The 21,619-nt window shown below is 39.7% G+C and overlaps 1 protein-coding gene across 2 annotated transcripts in view; it reads left to right on the plus strand.

Moving 5' to 3' along the window:
• RNF115 (ring finger protein 115) overlaps nucleotides 1–21,344 on the plus strand; it is an 85,560-nt gene extending 64,216 nt beyond the window's left edge. The window contains exons 5-10 of one of the 2 annotated variants that reach the window (XM_066362093.1): nucleotides 6,450–6,524; nucleotides 8,263–8,335; nucleotides 9,222–9,315; nucleotides 12,285–12,400; nucleotides 19,296–19,360; nucleotides 21,144–21,344. In XM_066362093.1, the coding sequence (XP_066218190.1) occupies nucleotides 6,450–6,524; nucleotides 8,263–8,335; nucleotides 9,222–9,315; nucleotides 12,285–12,400; nucleotides 19,296–19,360; nucleotides 21,144–21,159 (439 nt within the window). In that variant the 3' untranslated portion in view covers nucleotides 21,160–21,344. Of the gene's footprint in view, nucleotides 1–6,449; nucleotides 6,525–8,262; nucleotides 8,336–9,221; nucleotides 9,316–12,284; nucleotides 12,401–13,037; nucleotides 18,100–19,295; nucleotides 19,361–21,143 lie in introns of those variants that run through there. The other variant, XM_066362092.1, reaches the window with a different exon arrangement.
• Nucleotides 21,345–21,619: the final 275 nt, after the last annotated feature.

A 21,619-nucleotide genomic window follows, 5' to 3' on the forward strand; every position in this document is an offset into this window, starting at 1 on the left:
CAGTCGATAGAATATTCAAATGATTGACAATAACAAGTAAAGCGGTATCAGTTACTTCACACTTTTGGAGCCAATGAAACTGTTTAAAGTTTTTGTTGTTAATATGTTTCTGACATAACTCAATATTGGTAATGAAACCAAATATCTTTGCTTTTGCATCAAGAGTTTTATTTGTTCCTTGAAGTTGCTTATTTAATATATTTAGTTTTTCAAAGATATCAGCTAAATAACTCACAAATGCTTTACCATCTATTGTTAACAGATACTTCATTTCAGGTTTGTCACTTAAAAAATCACTAAGAGTATCAAACAGTTCCATAAATCTTTTCAAACAGTTTCCTTTAGATAGCCATCTTTCTTCAGTATGAAGTAAAAGTCTCACATGGTCTTCATTTTGTTCTTCACAAAATAGCTTGAAAAGACGCTCACATTTGGCACTAGCTTTAATAGCATTAACACACTTTATTACTGTATGTAATACTTCATTCAGAACAGGCGAGATGTTTTTAGCTACCAAGTTTTCCCTATGAATAACACAATGCACAAGAATCATTTCTGGATTTGCATCTTTCATCAATTTTAAGCAGCCATTTTTCTTGCCCATCATATTGGGAGCACCATCTGCAGCACAAGATGTTATATTTTTCATTGGTATATCATTGACATCTAAGTAGTTTTTTAGCTTATTATATATATCTTTGGAGGTAGTGGTGCTTTCTAATCTTTTACAGAACAACATTTCTTCAGCAAAATGTCCTTTATCAGTATATCTTATGTAAGTTATCAATACTGCCTCACTGTCTCTCAAAGTTGATTCATCCATTTGCAAGGAGAATTTTCTTGTGTTCAGCTTTTCAATAAGTTGTTTTTCAATATCCTCACTCATTTCGTCTATTCTTCTGCTAACAGTATTGTCACTGAGTGGCATAGCTTTTACATCTTTGTCATCTTTTTCAAGAACCGTTTTAAGAAATGCTGATATTGACGGTTTTATTAAATTCTCTCCTATAGTGTGATTTTCTCCAGTTTTAGCGATGAATAAAGAAATTTGATAACTAGCCTCAAGAACACGATTATTAGTTGAAGTATGAGCAGTAAATAGAGACTTGAATGTTGTTCTTTTTTCAAAATTTTTCTTTAAAGTTTTAAAGTAACTCAAATCTGAATTAATATGAGCACTATGTTTCGCCTTCAAATGCGCTTCAAGACGACCTTGTTTCATTGATTCGTTGGTCAAGCATTGCTGGCATAAAAGACAAAAAGGAATCCGCTCATCGTGAACAGCGGGTATGAACCCAAATTTTAAATATTCCTCCGAATATTGACGAGTTTTTTTTTTGCTTGCACCACTCATTTTACTATGGGCTATAAGAAATAAAAGTAAGATCAATTAAAAACTAATATTAAAATATGTGTTAAAATATATTCAGTGTGACATAGAGTAAACGTATACTAAAAATTCATATTTATTTAAATGTATATAACACATTTACTACACTACCACCGCAAATCAAAAGGTATCTATATTTTTTCCACTTCACAAAATTTTCTGGAAAGTTATGCTTCTAAAATTAAAATTGTCATGCATGCACTATTATAGCCCCAATAATATTTATAAAATATTAGTGCTTTCTAGCCCCAGTGCAAGAAGTACTTAATAAAGAGTTTAATATTGATAAAAATAAAATCAAATGCTTACCAATTATATCTATACAATATATATATGTATATTTATTAAATCAACGAGCTTTTACAACAGTTTTGACTGACACTTATTTCAAATTAACACCAACTGAATGATGTGAAACACTACAGAAGTTGCGATGGGCCAATTAGGTGAGAATAACTGCGTTGTTTAGCGAGTTTTTAAAACGTCCGGGGTTCCCCGCGGCAGACGGCACGCTCTGCGGTAAACCCAGGACGCAGTTTACTTGACGACGCCAATCACCCAGTTGATATTTTGGTCTCGTCAAACGAAATTATACTTAATAATTATTTACCGCAATTATTTAAGAATTGCATTTTTTGTTAAATTTGGTACCGATATCTAGCATTGCATTTAAATGGCCCGGGGCGAAAGAGTTTAACTCGTGTCGAGTTTAACTCGAGTCGAGTTTAACTCGAATTTTCAAATTGCCCCCCTTAACTATCGAATTGCCCCCCTGTGGGGCGTGGGCCCCACGTTGGGAAACACCGCTCTAAAACTTGGTGATCTATGACAGTAATTAATGTACTATCTCCCACAGTATCTTTGGATAGGTTATGGGGAGATGGCTTTCTGTATTATGTCATAGGATCACAGCTAGAAGGACTAAAGCCTGATAGCTGGAAGCATCTGCACTTATTTGCTTGCATGTGTTGCATGTTAATGCTAGCTGGTGACTGTGGTTCCAGTTTATGCTCTCAGCTGGAAAACCAACACGTGATCTTCCTTAGTTTTGAAACTCAAGCCTTGTTTTTTGTGTTTGTTTTTTTTAAGATGTTTGTTTATTTGGATTAGTGTGATTGTTTCTTCATTCTGACCAAATATCTGGGCAAGAATGCTGAATATGTGATGTATCTATCTATTGTATCACAGCTAAGGGGCACAAGATGTCAGCTTGATTAATCATGGGTTTGTTAAGGCAGTATTTGCCAAGTTGTCCTTATAAATGTATCCTTTGTCCTTTGTGATTAATAAATAATCTGAGTCATATTGTAGATTGAGTGACTATCTTGTGTCTTAACAGTTTTTTATCTAATGATACTAGTATCCATTAATGATTCTTACCTGAATTAATACTATAATGGCTGTAAAATAAGTTTTCCTTTTCTATGATTCCTCCTATAGGTAATAAACAATCTTCTGTAAAAAAAAAAAAAAAAAGATTTTGTCTTCTCCCCGCCCTACCTTATTTGTCTGTGTGTTGACTTTTTAGCTTGGACTCATGGACTTAATTTTAATTATTATTCATTTTGATGCTCATATAATCTCAATTTGGTCAGATTATTTGTATCTATGCATTTTAGGTAGCAGCTCTTGTTCGTAGTCCTTAAATTAGTAAGAGAGTTGGGCATCAGAATTAAGTAATCGACTTGTGTGTCTTTGATTATTAGCTGATAATTTCTGTCCTGTTGGACTAATAAAGTGTCTGCTGAGTTTCCTATAATGGAAATAAAATGCTTTCAAGAAGATTTTCTTTTTCAGTTGTCAAATAATGAAAAGAGTTACCACAATTTGTTCTTTCTACTGTGTGAATGCTTAAAAACACAAAATGAATATCCTTAGGCAGCATTACAGCCTGTCTGCAATCTAAGAGAGCAGAAGGTAAACTTTATCAAATGTCTCGAATTTTTCAGGCACTAGGCTGTCTACATTGTTTTCACATAGCCCTTGAGCTGGGCCACATAACAGTTCAAGTAGGCAGGGTTCAAATTTTAAAATCCTGCTTCTAAATTTCTTGTCGAACTAATAAAATATCAATATGAACATATTGGCTTCAATCAGTACTCCTTGGTTGCTTTGCCTTTTTATTCCATAGGAAATTGTATGACTAGTCCAGTCATTTTTAATCTTTTTATATATGGGGGCCGGTGAAAATAGAAGAATTATTTTGGAAACTGCTAAGGCAGAAGTCATCCTGAGCATAAATGAATTTGACTGAGATTGTTGGGCCTAGAATTTTCATACAACATCAGGGAAGTTAACTTTAATTCTTTCATGGACTGGCACAGAATTTCTGGCAAACCAGTCAGTGGACCAGTGGTTGAAAAACCCTAGTCTGGTCTATTACTACATTTTCCTTTTGACTAATGGCCAACCAGCCAGGGCCAATAAATTAAATTTTTTAAAAAAATTAACAGTATTGCCCTTCTGAAAGACTGGTGCTCTTATATGCTCATCAATAGTATTTGAAAGTACACCCTACAAATTAGATGTTATCAACCTTTATTTTTTCTAATCTGATAGACAAAAATAATACTTTTGTTTTAATTTATGTCTTTTTGATTTTTCACTTAAACTTATTTTAATATAATTATTAGGTATCTACAGAGTGAAAGAGCCATGGCCATAGAAAGGAACACAGATCCCACCACACTATTTGTTTCTTGACCATTTTTATGTGTGTTATACTTGGGTTTCTGTATAAGATACTACTTAACGGGCACTTTAAGAAATTTTTTTGAGAATTCACTTTACAAACACATATCAACATGATGCAAATACTCATAAAAAACACACTCACACTTAAAACTTGTTTGAATACTTTAAGATATCACATCTAACCAGTACTTTATACTAATGAGTTGGTCACTGTTACTCAAGAGACAATGGTGTATTGTCTCAGGGGAAAAAAAATCAATGCACAAATTTTGCCCCTAGGTTTGTTTTCTGAATGATAAGCACTGCCCCCACAAACTTTATTGAGATATATATAATAATACTCCTGTGGCTTGGAGAAGGTGTATTACTCTCCAGTTTCACTATTACTGCCAATATAAGTAATGTGTGTAAAATCCTTATTAATAAGCAAGTTAGGATGGTCATGTCTGCTTTAAAGTATTTTTTTTGCCCTGGCTGGTAGCACAGTGGAAACTCCTCATCCTGGAGCACATAGAGCTTGCCAGTTTGATCCTCGGGTCACCTGCTGGATTCTGAGGGCTCTGATTCTAGTCCCGGTCAGGGCACATATGAGAAGCAATGAGTGGGTGCACAACTAAGTGGAACGAGTTGATGCTTCTCTTTTCCTCCCTCCTTCTCTCTCACCATCTCTCTCCCCCTGCCCCTGCCCCCCTTAAACTGGGCATGGTAATGAATGTTAACTAGTGTTATTGTGATAATTTGCAATATACAAACATCAAATCATGTTGTACACCTGAAACTAATATGTCAGTTATGCTGCAATAAAATTAGAACTCACTAAGCCCTGGCCAGGTATTTCAGTTGGTTAAAGTGTTCCAATACACCAAGGTTGCCCATTTGATCCTCTGTCAGGGCACATACAAGAATCAACCAATGAATGTATAGATAAGTAGAACAACAAATTGATGGTTGGCCTGATAAGTAAAGTGGGAACGAGGCAATTGAAAGTATAGGGGGCCCTGGCCAGTTGGCTCAGCAGTAGAGTGTTGGCCCAGCATGTGGAAGTCCCAGGTTCGATTCCTGGCCAGGGCACACAGGAGAAGCACCCATCTGCTTCTTCACCCCTCCCCCTCTCCTTCCTCTCTGTCTCTCTCTTCTCCTCCTGCAGCCAAGGCTCCATTGGAGCAAAGTTGGCCCGGGCGCTGAGGATGACTCTGTGGCCTCTGCCTCAGGAGCTAGAACGGCTCTGTTTGCAGTGGAGCAACACCCCAGAGGGGCCCGAGCATCGCCCCCTGGTGGGCATGTCAGGTGGATCCCAGTTGGGATCCCAGTTGGGCATGTGGGAGTCTGTCTGTCTGCCTCTTCCCCACTTCTCACTTCGGAAAAATCCCCCACAAAAAAGTACAGGAGGTCCATGGGGTATGACAGTCTCAACATATGACATTTTGAGTTTATGATGCTCACTCCCCATTAAAACTAAAAAAAAAAAAGTTGAGATGTGTTTCAGCTTATGCTTATGAACTATGTGGGCAAACTTGTTTGGTAGCACATGGCAGAAGAATATGCAGTACACTGTACAGTATATTTATATCTTTTCCATTTTCTGTGGCTTAGTTGTGTTTTTATTATGATTTTACAACTGTGTTAGGATAGGTAAGTGACTTAGGCTAGGGTGTGTTTCAACTTACACCAAAATTTGGGTTACATCACTGTTGTAGGAATGGAACTGTGTCCACTCAAGGACCCCCTGTACATATCATGTGAATTATATCTCAGTAAAGTTTGTGGGGGCAGTGCTTATCATTCAGAAAACAAACCTAGGGGCAAAATTTGTGCATTGATTTTTTTTTCCCCTGAGACAATACACCATTGTCTCTTGAGTAACAGTGACCAACTCATTAGTATAAAGTACTGGTTAGATGTGATATCTTAAAGTATTCAAACAAGTTTTAAGTGTGAGTATGTTTTTTATGAGTATTTGCATCATGTTGATATGTGTTTGTAAAGTGAATTCTCAAAAAAATTTCTTGAAGTGTCCGTTAAGTAGTATCTTATACAGAAACCCAAGTATAACACACATAAAAATGGAACTACCCTTATTACAGGGAGATGGGCCCGGAATCCCGTTGGCTTAGCATCTTTTTCAGTTTCCTCATATTGCTGCCATGGATTGAAAATAACACCGTACAGTCAGATTCCTTTCCAGCCTAATTCACAAAAATCTGTTACTCTACTAGGTAGCAGACTGAGTCTGGTGTTATCCATTATATAATAATAAAAAGCCATAGTGGCTTGAGGAAGGAGTCGGAGTGATTGGTCAGCCACAGGTATTTGTAGAGTACTTTCATTAGTCTGTTGTCTTACCTCGTTTTTTGTTTCCCAACAGAATAATACAGCAGATCTTTGCAGGGTTCCTTGCAAATTCTGCAGTTCCCGGTGGATCCCCACACCCTTTTACCTGGCAAGTAACTATCTACCTTTTGTTTTATTCTTCTGGAGTAGCATCATTTTAGCAACTAGAGTCTGTGCCATGGTAAGAAAGAGAAAAAGCTACATCGGTGAGTACACAAATGTGATTGGCAGGCCATTATTTGCTGAGCCCAAACTTAATTATAACTTATTTTTTCCTGGCTGGGTAGCTCAGTTGGTTAGAGCATCATCCTGATACACTAAGGTTGTGGGTTCGATCCCTGGTCAGGACACATACAAGAATCAACCAATGAATACATTAATAAGTGGAACAACAGGTTAATGTTTCTCTCTTGCTGTTCTCCCTATCTCTCTCTCTCTAAAATAAGTTTTTTTTAAAGAATGAGGACTAGCCTGACCAGGAGGTGGCGCAGTGGATAGAGCATCAGACTGGGATGCAGAACACCCAGGTTCGAAACCCCGAGGTCACTGGCTTGATCATGGGCTCATCTGGCTTGATCACAGGCTCACCAGCTTGAGCACGGAGTTGCTGGCTCGAGCAAGGGGTCACTTGTTCTGCTGTAGGACCCCCCCCCCCGTCAAGGCACATATGAGAACGTAATCAGTGAACAACTAAGGTGTTGAAACAAAGAATTGATGCTTCTCATCTCTCTCCCTTCCTGTCTCTCTGTCCCTATCTGTCCCTTTCTCTGACTCTCTCTCTCTGTCAAAAAATTAAAAAAAAAAAAAAAAGAACTAATTTTTATTGTTCAGGCTCACGAGGGTCTTCCTGGTCTCCAGGATGTCTGGGCACTGGATGTGTCTGATTCCAGGTTGTATAAAGTAGTCTCTGCCAGGCTTGGTATCTGATTTGTGGGTTTCTCTTTATTATATGGGAAGATTTTATTCCTTAAGATTTTCTGAAATTGAAAACATAATGTTTCACTTCCTTTTTTCAAAGGAAGAAGGTTCATCAAGAAACAAAAGTTATTCAGTATCAGAATAACTAACTCACACTTACTTATGGTTGGGGTTAAAGATAGAATTTCCTTTTGTCTGGACAATTACTTTGTCCTTTTTGACTGCCCCAGAAGGCTTTCTTTGCTCAGAGGCACCTCAGTTCATTCACACAGTTACCCTGTTTTCCAACCTCTGTTTTCTATAAATATGTTCTCTAAGTCAACAAGGGCAGTCAGTGCACAGCAGCTCCAAAAAGAGATGCTGCTGAATCTCTTTGTAATTGTCTTAAGTTGTGATTCAGAGAGACTGCTATGGCTAGTTCTGTATGTGAAAGCTCCACTTTCCAGTATCACAGGCAACCGTTTTGAATGAGCGAGGTCTGCTGTATATAGACTTTCCCCAGTCTTGAAGGGAAAGCCGCTCCATCTATATTTAATTTAAGTGGTCACAGAGAAGACAATAAGTTTTAGTCTAGAATATAAAACAGGGTGCTAGCTTTGACCTCAGTGTTAGTACATTTGTAAAGACAGTTTTTCTTAACCAACAGATAATAAGTCACTCCTTTTGCTCTTGTATGTCATGTGGTATTTTAGGTAGCTTCACATTTTATATTCCATTCAGTTTAGGAAAAATTCCTAGAGAATGGGAAACTATCTGGATAATCTGTTTGACTCTCAAAATATCGAGAGATTCTTTGCCATTTGATTTTAGAGAGCTAGTGACTTTGCAGGTCTGAAAGAGACTACAGGATCTCTCTGCCAGTTTTTTCTATGGTATAAGACCAAGCCTGGTCACTGCATCTAATGCTGTCTGTCTCATCTCATGTACAGGAGCGGGATGCTGCACTCCAACCCTGGGGACTATGCCTGGGGTCAAACAGGGCTTGATGCCATTGTAACCCAGGTGAGAAGTTACCTTTTCAAGGTCTCTGTTCAGTGTGTCTCATCGTTCCACAGGCTTCCTGCTTTCCTTCTACTTTCTGAAAGTCTGTCACTCTGCTTTCCTTAATATTTTGAGTTTGTGGGTTTGCATTTTACTAGAGTGATAAATGGTTTATTGGTTTAGTTCAGCATCCACGTATCTTCAAGGTCTTAGGGCCTTTTTAGAAGATTAGAAGATAGCTTTACCTCTATAGGAAGCGGATACTTTTCTTGTAACAGTATTTTGTGTTTTCGGCCTCTTGTTTAATACTATTAACAAGTTACTTCACAAAAAATGGAGGGTCTCCTCATGTGCTGAAGCAGGGGTTTCTGCTAGATGAAGCTAAGTAGGGACCTATGCTAGGTATAATTGTTTTCCCTTGTTAATGTTAATTGGTTTTTTATTTCACTTGTGGATTGCTGAGAATAGAAAGCATGTTTATATCCAAGCTTATAGGCAGTAATTTAGCTATTTCTTGGCTTTGTGCTACTTTCCTTACTCCCACCCTTTTATTCTTTCCAGCAAAATGAAGTTTTTAAATCAGTTAAGTATTACTTTATGTTAAGTTTTAGTTTTGTTCCGACATCCCAACCCTTTTTCTGCCTCTAAAGTTGCTTTGTGCCCAAAAGTGGGTCTTGTAATGATGGGTCTCTGTAGACTTACACAAATATCACTCTGAAGTTGAAGAGCAATTATGAGTGTTCTAGCAGCAGGGAAGAGGAACCTGTGCCTCTCAGAGCCTCACAGAAGTAAGAGCAGCTAACATTTCTAATATCTGCACTGTTTGTTCTCAGCTAGAGTAGTTTATTACCCAGGGATGGTTAGATGTCTACCACTTCTTTTCTTTTTTTTTTTTTTTTTTTTGTAGCTTTTAGGTCAACTGGAAAACACAGGGCCTCCCCCAGCGGACAAGGAAAAGATCACATCTCTTCCAACAGTGACAGTAACTCAAGAACAAGTTGGTAGGTCCAATTCTGTCATATTCTGATCTCTGTTCAAAATTCCAGTGCCATCCTATACTGAGGATCTTCAAGTAAAGCTATAGCACTCCTAAAATTCTTACCAGGGTGCCAGCTAAGGAAGGTACCTACCTTCTTCATTAAGGTTAGTCAGCAGGTATTTCCTGAGCAATTAGCATGCCACTTTTATTAGATGACTTTCAGGAAATAAAGGTACAAAAATACATGACGATTTCTTGAAGAATTTACTAGGAGAAGCAAAACTCCAATTAGATACCAGTATAAAAAATATTGTTGAACACATACTATTTAGTCTGCAGAAATAGCAAAAGATATAAACGAAAGGTTGGGAATTTGTTTCTTCTTCTTCCTTTTTTTTTTTTTTAGTGAGAGAGAGGCGGGAACAGACAGGAAGTGAGAGATGAGAAGCATCAGCTGATAGTTGCGGCACCTTAGTTGTTCCTTGATTGCTTTCTCATAGGTGCCCTGACTGGGTGGCTCCAGCCGAGCTGGTGACCCCTTGCTCAAGCCAATGATTTTGGGCTTAAACCAGCGACCCTGGGGGTCATGTCTGTGATCCCACTCTCAAGCCAGCAACCCTCTGCTCAAGCTGGTGAACCCATCCATACTTAAGTCAGATGAGGCCACACTCAAGCTGGTAACCTTGGGGTTCATCCCAGGTTCAACATTTGATCTACTGTGCCACTGCCAGGTCAGGCAGGAATTTGTTTCATGTCTTCTCTATAGTTAGGTACATTAGAAATAGATATTTAAGCCTGGTCTGTGGTGGTGCAGTGGATAAACTGTCAACCTGGAATGCTAAGGTTGCCGGTTCAAAACACTGGGCTTGCCCAATCAAGGCACATACGATAAGCAAGTAATGAACAACTAAAGTGAAGCAACTATAAGTTGATATTTCTCGCTCCTCCCACCCTCTGTAAAATCAATGAAAATAAAATCTCAAGAAAAAATTAAAATGATATTTAAAAGCACTGGAGGAATTTAATGATAAAAGTACATTATTTTGGACTTGGAGTTTCTCCACACATTTTATTTATTTATTTATATTTTTTTGTGACAGAGAGGGACAGACAGGAAGGGAGAGAAATGAGAAGTTTAAGTCTTTGTTGTGGCACCTTAGTTCATTGATTGCTTTCTCATATGTGCCTTGACCGGGGGCTACAGCAGAGCGAGTGACCCCTTGCTCAAGCCAGAGACCTTGGGCTCAAGCTGGTGAGCCTTGCTCACGGGCTCAAGCTAGTGATTGGGGTTTCGAACCTGGGTCCTCCAGATTCCAGTCTGACGCTCTATCCACTGCGCCACTGCCTGGTTAGGCAGAGTTAGAGATTTTAAAAACAGGATGGCTCATCTTATACAGTGGTTCTATTTAAGGAAAAGTATGAACCAGTATAAAAATGTCAGTATGGACATGGTGTGTCTGAATCAGATATAAGGAGATTGACTTCATTAGACCTGAAGTAGAATCTGGTTTGGGTAATAATAGGAGGTATAACTGGATAGGAAGGGTGGGGCCTTGTTATAGAGGACATTGGAACTGTGGCAGAGTAGTTGGGGCTAAGTATTTTGAGAGTAGGTAAAATTTGTAGGACCCCAAATGGAGGAATAAGGAAATTTAAGTGGTATTTAGGGTAGATTACAGTACTTTGGAGGTAGTGTCTAAAGTAGATTGAAAAAGGATAGATGCAGAAGACAAAAGGCTTTCATCACTGATTGCATAATGGGATGAAGGAGGGCAAAGGTCAAAGATTATTCTAAGATAATATAACTTTGTAACTACAGCAGTGGTGCTGCCATTATCAGGAGGAGGTGATGTAGTAATGTAGTAATTTTGAAGTTGTTGAGTTTTGAGGCACCAGCTGACAATCTTAAGTGAAGATGACCTGGAGAGTGCTATGAAGCTGGTATGAGGGGAAATGAGTAGGAACCAAAATGAAGGACATATTTGTGAAGTTGAAGGCCTGGTGTTGGGAGCGCTACCTGGGAGCCTGTTATAGTAGACTAGAAATGAGAAGTAAAAGCTAGAATTAGGGTGAACATAGTGGGAATGGGAGGAAGGAGTGAGTCTACTAAACTGTAGTCTTACTCCAACTGCCTTAAGTGTTGTGGGACATGATGCAGACAGACCCCTGCCGCTGGAGACGTAGACTAGCTGCTATTCTCCTAGAAGGAGGCTTTCTGTCTGAACTTGGAGCCTGAGCTACCCCAGAGCTTTGCAATTCTGCAGCGCCACCTGCTGGCACAACTTTTGATTACAACTTATTCTGAAGACTTTAGGGCAACTGTGCTGGAAGAGGATGTGTAGTGTAGAAAATAGTAGGGTAAAAGTCGCTTCAGGCACTAATGTGAAGAGCTAAGATTTCTGAGATGAGTGTTTGATTGTGGTGAACAGATTTTTAGTGTTTCCTAAGTAGAAACTACCAGAAATCTATCACAAACAGGAAGATGTTGTTCCTGTTTTACCTAACAGATAACCTAAGCCCTAGTTTATTTCTCCCAACTTTTACATTGAAAAGTAGGCCTTATTAGTTCCTATCAAGGTCTTATCAGAATAGGCCCTTTCATCAGTTCTTTTTTCATATCCCAGTCTACCACCACTTCCAACCCCGTTTTGAAATAAAGTTGATGCTTCCATCCTGACTGAATAACTCGTTTGGTTAGAGCGTCATCCTGATATGCCAAGACTGTCGGTTTGATCCCCAGTCAGGGTTCCTATAAGGATCAGCCAATGAATGTATAAGTGGAACAACAAATCAATGTCTCTCTCTCTCTCTCTCCTTCTTAAAATCAATCAATCAATCGATTGTTTTTCTTTTTTTTAAATCATGCTTCCTTATCTGCCTCCACCTTGGGTGTCCTTTGTGTATTTTCTTTATGCCTTCCTTTAGTTGTTAAAGCAGGCTAGTTTGTTCTTTTTGCTTGTTCACGGTAAAAGGCATTTCATCCCCCAACAGATACGGGTTTAGAGTGTCCAGTGTGCAAAGAGGATTACACAGTGGAAGAGGAGGTCCGGCAGTTACCCTGCAACCACTTCTTTCACAGCAGCTGTATTGTACCGTGGTTGGAACTGGTGAGTACAGACCTCTCATCTGTGACGGGGCACTGATGCCCGTGACACCACGTCATGGGGATAGTTCAGAGTGAGGGTATAGTTAACAGTTAATGAAGGTTAGAGTTTAGTCCCCAGCTAACTCCTAGTAACACCATTACTGTTTCTTAGATTACTGTCTGGAACTTCTGACAAGGGGTTAGCAAACTATAGCCCACAGGTCGCAGTGGCTGCCATCGGTTTTTGTATTTGAAGTTCTATTGGAATACAGCTGTGCTTATTTGTTTACAAATTGTCCCTGGCTACTTTTGTGTGACATCAGCAGAATTGAGTAGTTGCGACATGGGTGGTATATAGCTTGCAGAACCTAAAATATTTGCTACCTGTCCCTTTACAGAAAAGGTTTGTTGACCCCTGCTCTAAATCATCTCAGGTCACTGCTCTGGTTAGTTCTGTTCAGTGGTATGTGTTAGCTATTGTTAAGAACTTTCTCTCTTAGGGAGATATCCTGGTGATATACCTTGGAACCCTGTGTGCACTGTGTGAGAATGCATACCCTTTTTGTTTTTCTGCCTGCCAGCTCTCAGGATTTAAGTGTTTCATACCTGTAACTTTTCAGGTCAAGCTGTTTACATGGACTGATATCTTTCTGTTTCAGCATGATACATGTCCTATATGTAGGAAGAGCTTAAATGGTGAGGACTCTACTTGGCAAACCCAGAACTCTGAGGCCTCTGCAAGCAACAGATTTAGCAGTGACAGCCAGCTACATGACCGATGGACTTTCTGAAGCTAAAGACCACTTCTGAGCCAGGGGGTGTGGTAGTCTACTTACCACAGCTGTAAATTGTATCAAAACAAAAAAATAGTAGATTGATTTAGGAATCGTGTAAGAAACCCCAACCCATAATATTAATGCAGAATGTTCTCCTTAAATTTAAAGTTAGTGTCTATAGATGGAATTGTGTTTACAACCAATGCTTCTTATTCTTGATTTCAGAGTGATAATTTTATAAGTATGAAACTTAATTATGTGGGTTTCCACCAGCCAGAATAGAATTAGTTCCTTAAAGTCTAGCTAGGGCCCTGCTATCTGTCATGTTACCTTGTAATGGATGTTTTCACCTTCTTGCCCAGCCTCCACCCTACCGTAAGTGTATTTTACGGTAAATACAGTGGAACCAGAGCACTAAAGTCCTACTGATGTAAAGTCATTCTCTCTCAATTGTGCAAAAAGCATATGCTCTTGGCCACATTAGCTCTTAATTAAGGTCAGATTAATTCAGGAATCTGAGACTAATGATTTTGTTTTATCTTGAACCCTCAGACAGCAAGTCAAAGAAAAATTACAGTGGGAAGGAGAAAGCGGCTTATTATATTCTTTGGTTTTCTCATTTTAATTTTTAAAGATTACTTCAAAAGATGCAGTGTCCACAGAAACCAACATAACATGTCCTAGGGGTCATTTGTTGGTAGGAATTTAATTCTGGTTCCTTTTTGTGAGGGCTGGGCAGCATGCAGTTAAAGAAGGACAGATGTTTGAAATCCTGGGTTCTGAAGTTTTTTCATGATCCCCAACTCGCCATTTACTGTCTTTTGTCCTGTGGACCTTAAAATATTTTCCTCACAGAAATAGAATGACTTCTTAGTCATCTCTGACACCTTTCTGTTCGCTTGGTTCTGGCTGTACTTGAAAGCAAACTGATCATTGTGATCATGCCCCAAACAACTTGATCTAGGAGAGGTAGGCCTTATTTGTTTTAGCCAGTGTCCCAGGTACATGCACTTTCTGTTTGGTGCATTTTAAGATCATAAATGCCCCTGGGACCTCAGTCTCACAAAGAAATGATAGGGATCTGTAATCACTGTTGGAGCACCAAAAAGAGTGACAGAGGGGCATTATTTGTGTGGTCGTATCAGCCCTTCATAGTTTGCAATAACCAGAACAAGACCACTTTTTGGTGAGTCTCTTTCTTGGCTAGGGGCCAAGTTTTGTTGACTGGCATACACTATATTCTGATTTGGGGAGTGAAGGAAGGGGTTTAGAGATATCTTGGTACTTTAGTAGATGATAAAGGAGTAGTGGAGGAAGAGAGAATGTGGAAAAATGGCCTGCTGCATTAATAGCAGTTGTGACCATAAGATATGATTCAGGTTGGACCCAGAGGAAATAAAAGATTTTTTTTCATAGCTTTTAATTAAGGCTATTGAAATGTACCCTTCCCCATACACATTGCTTTTGAATGGGAGGTAAAGAAGGAGAGAGCCTGACCTGTGGTGGCGCAGTGGATAAAACATCAACCTGGAACATTGAGGTCGCTGGTTCAAAACCCTGGGCTTGCCTGGTTAAGGCATATATGGGAGTTGATGCTTCTTGCTCCTCTCCCTCTTCTCTCTCTCTCTCTCTCTGTCTAAAATGAATAAAGTCTTTAATTTTAAAAAAAAAGCTGGTGGGAGGTATATTGCAAATATTTAATGGCCACTGTTCACTTGTCTCAGAAAAATTGTGATAGCCTGGAAAATTTTATCTGCCTATTAAAATTTCTGGAGGTTCCAGGAGAGCCATTTGTATTTTTTACTTAAAACTAGAGAACTAGGAAGGATCTGAGTAGCTTTATGAAAGGATGGAAATGAAGTATTGGAATAGGGATTTACCTTTTCAATATACAGAGTAGCAAGTAACATCCATCTAAATTATCTGAAATTTTTACTTTTTTTACTCAGAGGGCATGGCCATTTCCCAGACATCCTCCCACTTAAGGAATCTGTGGTGTTTCTTTCTAGATCAGGAGGCATCTCAGACTTCCAGGTTAATTTAAGGAGTGTATTCAGGTTTTCTAGAGAAGCAGGACTAATAAGGTGTGTGTGTGTGTGTGTGTGTGTAGATCTCTATATATATACATACTTACACATGTATAGATTTATAATGAATTTGCTCATGTGATAGAGAGGCTCAGATGTCCTAAGATCTGCAGTCAGCCAACCAGGAGAGAGACAATGGTATCATTCCAAAATATGATTCCAAAGACCTGATCATAGGTGAGTTGATGGCGAAAGTTCTAGTCCAAAAGCCAGAAGGTTCGAAACCCAAGAGGAGCTAATGTTTCCATCTGAGTCCAAAGACAGGAAAGTACTGATGTTCCAAGTCAAGCAGTCAGGTAGGAGTTCTTCCTTACTAGCAGGACTGTCAGCCTTTTTGTTCTATTCCGGCGTTCAGCTGATTGGATGAGGCTCACCGATATTATGGAAGGAAATCCACTTTATTCAGTCTACTGGTTCAAGGTATTACTCTTATCAAAAAACTATCCTCATGGACACACTCGGAATAATGTTTGACCAAATATCTTGGTATCTCATGACTGAGTTAGGTTGACACATAAAATTAGTCATTACAAGAAAGAAAAATAGAAATGATGTACACGGCACAATGATCCTTATCTTACTTGTTTTGCCAAATTAACAGTCTGTCTCTAGAAATAGCTGTCTTGCTTAGAGACCTCAACACTAGGGTTAAACAGTAGAAGAAAAATATGGGACGAGAACCAGTTTGCTGTGTGCATCATAGCTATTATTCCTCTTCAGTTTCAATTAACGTAGAAGTCTGAGATGTTTTTCATTCTAGGAAGGAATGGAGGAGATTCATTGGTCTTAACACCACAACATGTCTGGGGTTAAGAGTTTGTTTCTAGGAATCCTTGCTCTTAAATGAATCAAAAACACCTTTAGATATAGTGCCTAAGGCAGAGGGCTGTATACCCCAGACTTTTCAGATGTTTCATTCTTTTATTACTGGAAGGCTTACAGACTGAGGAATCTTGGGGCCTTAATAGAAGTCAAGGGATGACTTAGCTTTCTTGCTGGTCAAAGAGAAGAGAAAACTCGTAACTTAAGAGCTTGAACTCTTAGACTTGAGGCCTTACATTCATATTAAATGACCTACCCTTAGAGTCCCATGCAGAGCTAAACAGATTGTTTTCTTCATCTTCTAGCACATAAATCGGAGAGACTTCCTAGAAATTGGTAGACTTCAAAGTTGAGAGGTTACATAGGGCAACTCTTTGTAGGCCTCCAAGTGATTATTGTTTCTCAGGTAGTTTCCAGGTGGATTAGTATGTCATGTTCATACGGATTAATTCTGGCTGGCCAGAATAGGTGACTTCTAGATGATAAAGTTCCAACATCTTTAAAGTTTCTAAGCTAATGAGTTTAGGGATAAGGAATAATACTGGTTATAAACATTTCACCTTGAAGTTCCTACAGCCAGTTCTTGGAAGAGTTGAGGAACTTGCAGAATCTAGAATGACATTTTGTCTATATTGGTATAAGCTCCCTGATTCTTTTCTTACAATATTAATTTTTAAGAAAAAGAAATTATAGGTGGAGTATGTGGAAATGGCTATAAATCAAATAGCTTCCTTAGCTTACTATAAATTTTAGTTGTCAACATTTGCTTATAACAATTGAGCAAGTGCTTATTAGATGTTTTCCTTGAGCAGTACTCTCTCCCTCTGGTGCAATAAACTCAAGTTAGAAGGAAGATTTTTGGGAAATACTTTTCCCCCAACAAGTATCATTTTGATAGTTATTAGAAAAATTATTTATGTCTTTGTGTTGCACATTTGTATACATGGGTGTGTAGATATGTATATATTCACAGACATATATATGAACATTTCACTGTAGAAGAAGAAAGGAGCTTGACCAGGCGGTGGCGCAGTGGATAGAGCATTGGACTGGGATGCAGAGGACCCAGGTTCGAAATCTGGAGTTTGCCAGCTTGAGCATGGGCTCATCTGGTTTGACCGAGGCTCACCAGCTTGAGCCCAAGGTAGCTGGCTTGAACAAGGGGTCACGTGGTCTGCTGTAGCCCCCCTCCTATCAAGGCACATAAGAAAAAGCAATCAATGAACAACTCAGATTCTGCAACAAAGAACTGATGCTTCTCATCTCTCTCCCTTCCTGTTTGTTCCTTTCTGTCCTCCCTCTCTCCCTGTCTGTCACAAAAAAAGAAAAAAGAAAGGATACGATGGACACTGAGGTAAAGTGAACAAGGGCACAGCAGAGGACCTGAGCCTTAGTCAGATTCTCTCTTTGTATGTACGTACCCTCAGGCCCTTGTGTTTCTGTAGATCTCTGTTGTGAGACACTGTTGGCCTGGGCAAACACCCTGTTATATGGTGTGGTAAAGGGATTCATTAGAGGTAAAGTCTAGTCGTTTATGAAGTTGAGAATAAAAGGTTTTGAGGAAAAGGTGTTCATCATTCATTGCTTCTGTATTATATTAAGTTGAACTCAAATATAATTGGGAGGTTTTTTCTTGTTAAATTATTGCTGCAAATTGATTTCTCTTATGACTTCCATGCTTCAGTTTCTTTCTTTCTGGTGTCCATGTGCTGTCTCCTCAAGGAATACTACTTAAAAATATCAGTCTAATGATGAGGGAAACATAGGCTGTTATAAAAAACAATCAAACAGTGTCTGGGGTTTTTGGAGGTGAAGGGCAGTTAAGAGTTGATTTTAGAGCTGATCTAGGCAGGCTGCTGCGCTCTGTGAAGGAAGACAGAGTTTTAGGAGGAAAAGGAACAGGGCTGGTAAATAGATAATGCTGGGGAAACCCTCCTTGGCCTCTAGTGGAGAGACGGGACAGCTACAGTGCTGTTTACAGGAATAAACTAACCAGTGGAGATTTGGAAGTAGGAGGATTAGCAGGACAGAGTTCTCTCTCTTTTTTAAAAATATTTATTTTATTGATTTTAATGAATTTAGAGAGACAATCTCTCTAAATTCCTATATGTTCCTATGTGTGCCCTGATTGGGGATGGACCGGCAACCTCTGCTTCGGGACAATGCTCTAACCAACTGAGCTATCCGGCCAGGGCAGGACAGAGTTCTCTCATTGAGTTTCCAAAATGAATCTTGCATAAATTATAGTATAGGGAGTTAGGAGAAAGATTTGTTGGGGTAAACATCACAAGTGGCTACCCTGTGGGAGGAAATTGTAGCTTATAGTAATGTCAGTGTCTCAGCACTCAGGCTGGGAACACAGGGCTGCTCCAGGTGTTCAAAATAGAGTGGGTGGCCCTGGCTGATTAGGTCAGTCAGTTAGAGCGTTGTCCTGAAACACCAGGGTTGTGGGTTCCATCCTTGGTCAGGGCACATTAAGAGAAGTGGCCAATGAATGCATAACTAAGTGGAACAACAAATGAATGCTTCCCTCTCTGTGTCTCTCTAAAATCAATAGGTAGGTAGATGGATAGATTAGATGATAGATTAGATGCAGTGGGTAGAATATAATGTGCACAACTGGAGATTTTCTAGGATCCAACTAGAGCCCTTGTCTGATCCAAAGACATTGAGGCTTTCATCTCTTACCTGCCAGACAAATGGAATTATATGCATTCAACTCGAAGATCTTATATACATATAAACCTTGATTTTACTTAGAAGGTGTCCACAGAAGTGGAGTCTAGATGTTGCCTTTTCTCTTTTAGCTAGGACACTTATATCTGAATTATGGGATTTAGGTGTGTGGTTCTTCACATTTTCTAATAAGATGTATCATTTTTTTAAGGTCAAAAAGTTATTAGGCTTCTTTTCAACAAGATGATAGTTGTAATTTTAGTATCTTGGTGAAAAAACCACATAACAGAAAGCTGCTATGGTTTCACTTATGCTTTTAAATCAATTTGTATTTATTAGTCACACCAGATTCTACATCTAGTTGAAATATAGTGTGCACTTAATTTGTGAGATATATTTGAAAACTTAATTTGCCCAAGGACACATAGCTGGTATGTTGCAGAGCAAATTCCTTTGACTTTGTGCCCCCTTTTTTTTTTAACCTCCATAAGAGCAAATCAAAAATTCTTTGAGGTTCAAGACCATCACTAATAAGGGTCTTACCCATCTCTTTCAGTCTCCTCTCTCTGTTCCCACAAACCTTAGCTCCCACGTCTGGCAGGTCCTGGCCAAGGATCACAGGTAAGGTGTCTTGTTTCCTTTGATGATTTGCTATTTAGTTCCAGTTAAATTGTCTGTGTTCCCATATCTTTATATTCATGTAGTTCTTCCTGTCAGGGATATCCTGTCCCCTCTTCTCTGCTTATCTATGACAAGAGGTCATCTGTTTAAAGAGAAAGGATTTATGGATTTAGGAGAAAAAAAGGGTGCAAATACTGCTTTGGGCATTTATTTAAAAAGAGAAATGACCGAAGATGTTGACAGGTACTTAGTTGAAGGTAGACAATTGTGATCTGTGGTGCACCTGGTTTGCATAAGTCATCCTATAGCAGTGCTGTGTGGATTGCTGTTGAACACCAGACGTTCTCTGTGTCCTCTATTTTTATGCCGAGTCAAAACACTGGGTCTGGGTCTCTTTCTCTCCGATCCTACATATCTTTGCTTGTTTCCTCTTTATTCTCTAGTGGTAAATAAAAATTTCTTCCAAAAAAAAAGGTGTTCTTACTTTGTTGACGTGCTTGTTTATTTTATTATTGTTGGAGGGGAGGGAGGAAAAGTTCTCCTGGGATACAAAGACACATGCACTCAATGTTTAAGTGAGAGCTGCTTACTGGTGACTGATTTGGGAAGAAAGGCAGGTTTGCTCTGGCAGTGAATAGGGAAGGTCAAGGGATATGTCGTTTGCCCCATTTTATATTCCCCAGATTCTTGGCATATTCCCTGTGCCCTTTTTTGTTTTCCTCTGTACATATTGTATTGTGAAAGATACCAAGCTTAGAGAGTCATATTTATCTTGCTGTAACTTTAAAAAAATGTTCCTTCTGGCAGGAAGTTCTTACAGAGCTGTAGAAGGAAAAAAGTTTATATAACTGCCGCAATTTAGAATAGCAACATAATACCTCATGTAATTAATCCTGAGATGTGTGTTTGGTTTGGTGCTGATGACTAGAGAAGAAATGGAAAAGGAAGAAATAGAATGTATTTGGGTTGGGGAATAAGTTCGTAGGTTTTTTTTGTGTGTGTGTGTTTTTTTTTTTCTGAAGCTAGAAACGGGGAGAGACAGTCAGACAGACTCCTGCATGCGCCCGACCGGGATCCACCCGGCACGCCCACCAGGGGGCGTCGCTCTGCCGCGACCAGAGCCACTCTAGCGCCTGGGGCAGAGGCCAAGGAGCCATCCCCAGCGCCCGGGCCATCTTTGCTCCAATGGAGCCTCAGCTGTGGAAGGGAAAGAGAGAGACAGAGAAGAAGGAGAGGGGGAGGGGTGGAGAAGCAAATGGGCGCTTCTCCTGTGTGCCCTGGCCGGGAATCGAACCCAGGACTTCTGCACGCCAGGCTGACGCTCTACCACTGAGCCAACCGGCCAGGGCCAAGTTCGTAGCGTTTTTACCGAAGACTTTTATTTAAACAAAAAACAATAATTATATCAATAAGTTAATCAATTATATATTCGCCGTTGCTGTTTACAACCTCTTCCCACCTCTCGACCAATTTGTTGATGCCGTTCCACCAAAAATCACCTGGTGGCCTGACCTGTGGTGGCGCAGTGGATAAAGCATCGACCTGGAAATGCTGAGGTTGCCGGTTCGAAACCCTGGGCTTGTCTGGTCAAGGCACATATGGGAGTTGATGCTTCCAGCTCCTACCCCCTTCTCTCTCTCCTCTCTCTCTCTTCACCTCTCTCTCTCCTCTCTAAAATGAATTAAAAAAAAAAATTGCCTGGTCTGGTGTCAAAGAAGTTGTTGAGCCAGTTTTTAAGGACCTCTTTGTTATCGAAGGTAATGCCCTTCATATGGTTTGACAGGGAGCGGAAAAGATGATAATCGGTCGGTGCAAGGTCCGGAGAATATGGCGGATGCTGAAGGACCTCCCATTCGAGCTCTTGGAATGTGGCTTTGACGACTTGTGCAACATGGGGCCTGGCGTTGTCATGAAGGAGTATGGTTTGACCATGTCGATCAGGTCCTTTCAGTCAAATAGCCTCATTCACGCGGTGTAGCTGGGCAATGTAGAGCTCCTTGTTGACCGTGGCATTCTTTTCGAGCATTTCCCAGTTCTTCATCGAATTCAGAAGGCCTTCCGCTGTGGCACGTGTCATCGACGTCAAAGTCGCCATTTTTGAACTTTGCAAATCATTTCCGTGCTGTAGACTCGCCTATGACACCTCCTCCATACACGTCGCAAATGTCCCGGGCTGCTTCGGCAGCTTTTTGACCTCGATGAAAAGCAAAGAAGAGCAGGTGTCGAAAATGTTGATTTTTGCCTCCTGGGTATTCCATT

Source organism: Saccopteryx leptura, chromosome 2, assembly GCF_036850995.1.
Source record: "Saccopteryx leptura isolate mSacLep1 chromosome 2, mSacLep1_pri_phased_curated, whole genome shotgun sequence".
Classification (NCBI taxonomy): Eukaryota; Metazoa; Chordata; class Mammalia; order Chiroptera; family Emballonuridae; genus Saccopteryx; species Saccopteryx leptura.